The sequence below is a fragment of the Megascapheus bottae genome, chromosome 10, assembly GCF_031878675.1.
Source record: "Megascapheus bottae isolate mThoBot1 chromosome 10, mThoBot2.hap1, whole genome shotgun sequence".
NCBI lineage: Eukaryota > Metazoa > Chordata > Mammalia > Rodentia > Geomyidae > Megascapheus > Megascapheus bottae.
Window position 1 is genome coordinate 8,722,286 of NC_143518.1, and position 8,988 is coordinate 8,731,273.

The following is an 8,988-nucleotide window of genomic DNA, read 5'->3' on the forward strand; positions in this document are numbered from 1 at the left end:
ACATGATCTTATTGGATAGCAGGTGCTATTAGTAGAAAAACCATTACCTAGAATGTGTTTTATTCTGGAGCTTGAGTTACAGAAAGGTTGAGTGGTTTGTCTAAATCCACAGGCACATCTCTCTTACAGTGAAGAGTCAAAGCAAGACTGGACATTTGGTTGTTGCTGCCCTTTTCAAGAATGAAGATATTGCTAAAAAAAAGAATGAAGATATTGTTGCTCAACACTCAGAGGAACGAGTCATAAATGAGGTTTTAGAGAAATGGCTCCTGCTTTTTCTGCCATTGCAAAAGTTTATAGAGGGAAGTGGGGCTGTGGCTTCAGGAGTTGGGTGGTAGCCTTGAGCTGAAGAGCTTAGGGACAAAGCCCAGGCCCAGAATTCAAGCCCTGTGAACCCTCCAAAATGTTGGTAGAATTATTTATAACATTTTTTCCCGCTTCAGGAAAAATGCTGCCAGTCTCAGTGTTGGTACTGTCTCAGTACTTCATTCTCTTGAGTAAAAAAATGAATTCAAGCTGAGAATCTTCTTTAAGTTTCAAAGAAATTGACTTCTTGAACATGACTGGTTCACACAATTGTAAAAAGCAGTACACGAAGAAGCATGGTTGTGCACTCTTGTAATTCCATATGCTTGGAGGGGAGAGGCAAAATGATCTTGAGGTCCAGGCAAACCAAGGCATAGCTGTTAAGATCCTATCTGAAAAACAATATGAAAACGAAAGGGTTAAGAGTATGGCTCAAGTGGAAAAATGTTCAAGTATGTGACTTGGACTCAATTCTATTAGAAAATAAAATAGATAAGACAGAAGTAAAAGTTGGGTCAAGAGAATGGCCTAATGGTAAAGTGCTTGCCTAGTATGCAGTAAGACCTGAGTTTGATTCCTCTGTGCCACATATACAGAAAAAGCTGGTGCTATAGCTCAAGTGGTAGAGCTCTAGCCTTGAGGAAAGCCCAAGGACAGTGGTCAGGCCCTGAGTCTGAGAACCAGGACTTGCAAAAAAAAAAAAAAAAGTAAAAGTAACTGGTGAAATTTTCTTTGTTAATTGTACAGAATAACTTTACATTATAAAAATTTCATACATGTGTTTGACATAGTTTGATCATGTTTAGCTTTTTCCATATCTCTCTTTCCTCTGGTTAGTCCTTTTCATCATTCCAAAGCCGATTTTTATATTTTTTTATTATCCTTAAGTAATTGTACAAAGGGGTTTCAATTCAATAAGCCAGTTACAAGTACAGTGCTTGTTGATCAAAGCCACCCTATCGTCATTTTGTCCCAATCCGATCCTTACCGTCAATTGTCCTAGTTCTATTTTCACATATATACCTTATCAGGAATATTAAAAGGCCTTGACCAGCTAACTCTCAATCTTGGGCTGTTTTCAGCCAACTGTTGGTGAAGCTGCATGCAGAATGCGAAGCCTCTGAGAGAACACTATCAGGCCAAGTTGGGACCCATCGGTGGTGCTCAGATCCAGCTAAAATCCAAATTGAAAGTCCAGCTAGTTTTTCTCTGAGAAAATTAGTGTTCAATTACTCAACTATAGATATTCAAAAGGGAAGAACAATGAATTAACACAATAAGGAGGTTACTTCATTCTTTTAGATTTAAGTCATAAAAAGCCTCAATCGGGGCCGGGAGTTTGGCCTAGTGGTTAAAGTGCTTGCCTAGCATGCATGAAGACCAGGGTTCGATTCCTTGGTACCACATACATAGAAAAAAGCTGGAAGTGGTGCTGAGGCTCAAGTGGTAGAGCTCTAGCCTTGAGAAAGTCCAAGGACAGTGCTCAGGTCCTGAGCTCAAGCCCAGGACTGGCAAAAAAAAAAAAAAGCCTCAGTCATCTGCAGGTATAAAGATAATTCTCCACTGGGTGCTGGTGGCTCTTACCTATAACACTAGCTAATCAGGAGATCTGAGGATAGTGGTTCAAAGCCAACCCAGGCAGGAACATCCCCGTGACTCTCATATCCAATTAATTACTCAGAAACCAGAAGAGGTGCTATGGATCAAGTGGTAAAGCATTATCCTTGAGCTAAGAGAGGCTCAGGGACAGCGCCCACACCCTGAGTTCAAGCTCCACAACTGACAAAAAAATGAAAAAAAGAATTTTCCTTATGTCTTTTAATTTATTTTTTGATAGACAATACAGAACTCATAAGCTACAAATGATACTGTTCAGTGTTAAAGAACACTGTCTCCATTTATTATGTTTATAGGTATCCATTGCTTGCATTAATCACTTTAGCTATTAAAGACAATTGTATTACTGCACCATGTGTTTATTTCACTCAGAAATGAGAAAGTACAGAAGAGAAACAGTGTTTCCTTTGGAACTTGTGAAATGGATTTTATTGTGTGCTGATGTAAAATGTCAATAACATACATGGGGATCATGCCATTGTCTGAAAATGCCACACACCTACTTCTTACAAGTTTCAGAGTTAAAGAGCACCCCAGGCTTGTCCACAGCAAAAGGGAGCAGCTGATGGTTCTAATCTACCTTCCCTTACCAGACTAACCCTGTTGTGATGAGTTCTGAGAAGAGCAGCACAAACCAGGTAAAATAGACTTTTATATATATGGATTTCTAAATGGATTTCTACCTTAGGTGATTTATACTTTCATACTCATCAGCTTGTACATGATCTCCTAATCGCAGTTAAGAGACTGATTTGGGTTGACTTGATGGCTACTCCAATTTACTTTCACGCCAAGAGAATATGATGGTTGCTTTCTGCCCAGCACTTATTTATTTATAATTTAATGGCATGTTTTAGTTTATATCCTATTTTCCTTAAGATTTATATTAAAGGCAAAGCAAAACCTTTTTATTATGATGTAAACATGAATAAAAACTCAACAATTTCCAGAAACCATTTAGTCTCTGTAATTGTTCATTTTCTGTGTTGACTTAGATAAACCATGGCACGAAGATCATTGTTTGCTCTAGTGCCAGGTGGACGTCACTGTGAAAGTGCCTTTTCGAAGAGATGGACATTTACATCAGCACAATGTGGGTAAAGCAGTTACACCTTCTCGAATGAGTGGGACTCACCCAATAAGCTGAACACCTTAAAACTTTTCTACATGTCTGTCTTTTTTTCCTCGCTCCCTCCCTCCCTCCCTCCTTTCTCCCTTCTTCCCTCCCTTCCTCCCTCCTTTCTTCCTTCCCTCCCTCCTTCTCTCTCTCCTTCCCTCCCTCTTTCCCTCTCTCCCTTCTTTCCTTCCTTCCATCTCTATTTTTCTATTGGTCTCTCTCCCTCTTGGTCTCTCTTTATTGGCCTTTCTTTCTTGGTCTTGACCTCTTTCACTGACAGATCCTGTGTATGATGCCCAGGCTGGTATTAAATTTACTATCCTCTTGCCTCATCCTCCTGCACGATGGGGTTACAGGCATGCACCACCACACTTGGATAATTATTATTCCTATTAATAAAAGATATTAAAAATGTACATACATTATATTAATCTCCACATGTGAATAGTGACAACTGAAAGAAAATATGTAGAATAATTTAGATTTTGGTAGAATTTTGTCAAATTTTGTTTCCACAAATTTTTAGTTGCCGTCAGTTATATTTTGTTTCTTTTGGTCTAATTAAGTTAAATAATGTACTTGTTTTTGGTTTTAGACTTCAGGGTGATCTGAAACTTCCTATGCAGTCCACAGGCTGGCCCCAAATTTGTTAGCTGTTGGGAGCCAGAGTGGAATCAAACTGTACCTTGACTTGCATCAGACGATGGCTTTATTGTCTTATTGCTTTCTGGCCCTATTCTATGTAAATGACCTGAGAATTACCATATGAATGTAACACCTGGAGGTTCCCTGGGAGAGGAGGAGGGAAGAAGGGGGAGTGGAAAATAAACGCGGCAGTCTCGGCAGTCTTTGGCTGGACTGCGGACATCCCGGACCCGGTGTGTCTGTCTCTCTTCTTTTTCTTCCTAGTCCTTGTCCCCTATTTCAGGAACCCCAATCTGCGAACCCTGGTTTGCTGCCGGTTGGCCCCGGCAGTTAGCTTCCTGACTTAACCTTCCAGGTGCTGAGATTATAAGCATGTGTCACCATGCCTTACTGTTTTCACAGATATTTAATCATGCTATTTTACTTTTTACAATAGACCAATTCATGTTCAAGTTGTGGTTTCTCATTTTTTTGCATACACAATTGTAGAGTTTCTTTTCCCAACATAAATGAAGTTATTGTAAGGTTCCGCTGTTATCAGCTTTGCAATGCCATTTGGAGGGCTAATTAAGACTATCTATATCTATTAATATTTTACATTGTTTTAGTGTTAATTTTATTAGCAATCTATGAGACTAGAATTGATAGTTAGGAAATTTTTTTATTTCAGACAAATCAGAGGTTTTAGTTGAAGGCAAATTTTGGAGAGTAAAAGTTCAATAAATGAATAAATGGGCAAAACATTGTTGAAATAGGATGATTTTGTGGGCCTCTTTGTCACATTATGCTCAAAGATGACGCAAACGCTACATTTATTTCTGATCAGAATTTTTTCATATCCGAGTGTCTAATATTATCCTCTTTCTTACTTGCTTGCTTGCTTGCTTGCTTTCTTTCTTGCTTGCTTCTTGCTTTCTTTCTTTCGTCGGTCATGGGGCTTGAACTCTGGACCTGGGCGCTGTTCCTGTGCTCTTCAGCTCAACCCTAATGCTCTACCACTTGAGCCACAGCACCACTTCTGGTCTTCTGGTGATTAATTGGAGACTTTCATGCCCAGGCTGGCTTTGAACCACGATCCTCAGATCTCAGCTTCCTGAATAGGTAGGATTACAGGTGTGAGCTACCAGTGCCTGGCCAATATTATCAACTTTCTAATATGGTTTCAAGCTTTAAGTCAACCAAGCCAGGGACAAAATTGTGAACTTGAGTTGTCAGTCTCAGCACAGTGTTCTATGATCATTTTTACAAAATGTAGAAACAGATTTCATTTGATAATAATGAATGCTTGCTTGTATATAAGAAAAAGCAAGCCAAGATAATAGAGAGTGGTTTAAATAAAACCCTTATGTATCATTGGAACAGGCCCAAAGACTGAAAATCTGTACTATACTTCATTAGTTGTAGATAACAAGTAAAATATAGTTGTATATAACGAATAAATAAAGTGTTTCCTTCACCTTGAAGGAAAAAAAAAACTATTCTTAATCCTAACATGTCTTATAACAAAGGTACAGCATCAGAATTTTCCAACTCTCTGGATTTCTAACATTTAACTAAATTTTATCATTGCTACTTGGATTTAGGGTTGAATTCTATGGCTATAAGGATCAACACATCAAACTGCTTTTAGTCTGGACAGCAATTTCAAGTCCCAGGTTACTCCCGTTTCTCTGGCTATTAAACATTATCTCTTTCAAGTTGGGTAGTGTTCTTAGAATGTTTCACAGAACTCTGGAAGACATTTGATTTGCATGTAATCATTTATCATGGAGAGTGTTAAAGACTACAAATAGGTGGCCAGATAGAGAAGGGCACAAGGTTAAATCTGGAAGACCTACTTGAACACAAGACCTTTGGTATCTATGGAGTTGGGAGATATACCATACGTTTGGCACTAGAGGTATGGTACAATCAGAAACATTGTAAACTCCATCATTTGGGTGTGAGGGAGGTTCTATTACCTAGGCATGCTTGATTGCATTATAGAATTTGGTGACTCAATTTCCAGCTTTTCTTTTCTCTCAGGAAGTCTGGAGGTGGGACTGAAAGGTCCTATCTTCTAATCTATGACTAGTATCCCTGGGGACAAGTCCTTTCCAGAAACTATCTGAAGTCCCCACTGGAGTCATGCTCTCAGGACTCTTGTGGTGGAAAAGGGCTCATTGTGAATTCAACAAGACTTTCCAGTCGCTTGTCACCAGGCTTTAGTAGTTTTGTCCTGGAAACGGGAATAAAGACTATGTATACAAGATACAAAGCACTAAAATCAAATACAGTGATAACAGGTAAAAAATCAAAGGGGAAAAATGAGAAAAAAAGAATAATTTCACATAGAACATTAAAAACAACAACCACAAAAAAAAACCTCTTGTTTCTATACCCTAGAGTTCATTTTAATTAGCATGATTTTATATGGTCACATGTACAGAGCTACTGAACTATTGTGATCCTTTTCTAAGACTATTCTAGACATATACTAAGCATTACAAGTCTGGCTTACTTCATCTAATGTGATTGTTTCAAATTTCCTTTTCTTTATGAATGGGGTGATATTATTTTTTAAAATGTTTTGTAGTATTTAATAGTATAATTTTCTTTGTGAAGTTATAACTAGAAAAATGTAAATAGAAATTTAAAATAGATTGTTTTAAGGATCTTTTTTATATTTAATTTTATTGTCAAGGTGATGTACTGAGGGTTTTAGTTACATGTGTAAGGTGGTGAGTACATTTCTTGCTGAACATTGTTACCCCCTCCCACATATTTATCCGACTTTCCCTTATCTCCCTCTAATACCCCCTCTCCCCCAAGTTGTAAAGTTCATTTCCAATGTCTTGTCTGTGAGTTTCGCTGTTGCACTGCTTTGCATTTTGTCTTTTGTCTCATCACTTTGTTGTTCTCTTTCCTTTCTCTAATTTAGATAAACATATATTATACACAGGGTACCAAAATCACATACAGGGATAACAGGTGGTAAACCAAAGTGGGGAAAATGAGAGAAAAAAAGAAATAACTTCATATAGTACATTAAAAACCACAATCACAAAGAAAAGCTTCCTGTTTCCCTATTTTGGAGTTCTTTTGCTTAACATCATCTTACATGGTCATAAGTATATAGATATTGAGCTAATGTAAGTCTTTCTGCTGGGACTGTACTTGACACATACTAATTATTAAAAATGAGGAAACCCATGGAACCAAAATTTCTTTGGGTGGCTTACTTCACTTAATATGATTTTTTTTCAAGTCTTTCAATTTCCTTAAGAATGGGGTGATGTTATTTCTGATGGAAGTGTTTATCTGCTTTGGGAAAGGGAAGAAGAACAACAAAACTTGTGAGACAAAAAAGAAGGAGTGCACCAATACCACAGGGCTACAGACAATATGTTGGAAATGAACTTTACAACTTGGGGGCAGAGGGAGTTGGGAGGGAAGAAAGTGGGAGAAAAATGAGGGAGGGGCAACAATGTTTAACAAGAAATATACTCATGACCTTACGTATGCGACTGTAACCCTTCTGTACATCACCTTGACAATAAAGTTAAATAAAAAAAGACTATGTATCTTTTAGTAGATTACAGGAGTCTTAGGGAGGATTATGCACACATGTATGGATAGATAGATCAAAGCTGACCTCAGTATAAATGCTTATCTGGTCTATAAGAAACTGATCTTTATAAGGACTATCAATATCTGCTTCACTGAGATCTTATAGATATTTGGGAAAATGAAAGATATTTCATACAATTAAGCAACCCTAAGTGGTATTTTTAAATAAAACATTAGTTAGCAAGTAAGAAGTCATTAACACATAATTCTATAAATATAGTATACATATAGTATATGCATATAGAATATATATGTATATAGTATATGTATATAGTATATACTTATACTATAAATACATATACACATATAATACTATAAACAAATTAGGTGACAGTGAACATAGAATTTGATAAAGAAAAAGATAGGCCAAAGCACTTTCTTGGTTTGAAAATAGGGCATAGACACTTGTTTCCGATTTCCACTTACCAGTGCTCAGGTGCATTGCCTAGAAGTGCCATTCTACAAACTTTGACCACCAAATCAACCATCCATCCTACTAAGAGGTAGCTAAAGTCTCTAGATTTGTTCCAGTTTCCCAATAAAGCTGCTACAGTTCCCTGACACAATGTGCCACAGGGCATTCTTCACATCCTTGTTCCTCAGGGTGTAAATCAGTGGGTTTAGCATGGGGGTGGCTACAGTGTAGAAGAGAGCTATGAACTTGCCCTGCTCATGAGAGTTGCTCTTGGCTGGCTGGAGGTACATGAAGATGATGCTTCCATAGAACAAGGACACCACTGCCACGTGGGAAGAGCATGTGTTGAAAGCCTTTCTTCGTCCTTCTGTGGACTTGATCTTCAACACAGCCCAGGCAATATGTCCATATGAGACCAGGATGAGACCCAGGGGCAAGACAACAAAGATGAAGCTGGCCACATACATCTCCACCTCGTTGAGGCTGGTGTCCACACAAGCCAGTTGCATGATAAGAGGCATCTCACAAAAGAAGTGGTCGATGCGCTTGTTCCCACAGAGTGGTAAAAGCATGGTAAGTGTGGAGCCCACCAGGCTGGTGATGAGACCCCCAAGCCATGAGGCCAAGGCCAGGCCAATGCAAAGCTGTGCGTACATTATGACAGTGTAGTGGAGAGGCCTGCAGATGGCAGCATAGCGGTCATAGGACATGACAGCCAGCAGCACACACTCAGTGGCTCCCAGCCAGTGGGAGACATAGAACTGGACCACACAGCCTCCATAGCTTATGGTCTTCTGTGGTCCCCAGAGGTTGACCAGGAGTTGTGGCACAATGCTTGTGGTGAAGCTGATGTCCAGGAAGGAGAGGTTGGCAAGGAAGAAGTACATAGGTGTGTGGAGACGCACATCCTTACAGGAGACCAGAATGATGGCGCCATTGCCCAGGATAGCTACCACATAAAAGCAGGAGACCACTGCAAAGAGGACAGGTTCCAGTGAGGGCTGGGCAGAGAAGCCCAGGAGCACGAATACGTGTGGAGAACTTCCATTGGTCATTTCCATCATCATATTCTGGGTAGGAGGAGAAGAGTATACAGGCCACTGTGAGGGGTGGGGCACTGCAAGAGAAACAGAATGATCACAATAGCTCAACAACAATGTACGAATGACCATATTAAGATGATGCTTAGAGAAATGACCTCTAGGATATATAAACAAGAGGTTTCTTTGTTGTTGTTGTTATTATTTTGGTCAGTCATGAGACAAACTCTGGGCCTTGG

At 39.1% G+C, this 8,988-nt stretch overlaps 1 protein-coding gene across 1 annotated transcript; it reads right to left on the bottom strand.

Moving 5' to 3' along the window:
• Window positions 1-7,810: 7,810 nt before the first annotated feature.
• Window positions 7,811-8,773, bottom strand: LOC150057441 (olfactory receptor 2C3-like). The gene has a single exon (XM_090339714.1). The coding sequence runs from the start codon at window positions 8,771-8,773 to the stop codon at window positions 7,811-7,813; it is 963 nt and encodes a 320-aa protein (XP_090195840.1).
• Window positions 8,774-8,988: the final 215 nt, after the last annotated feature.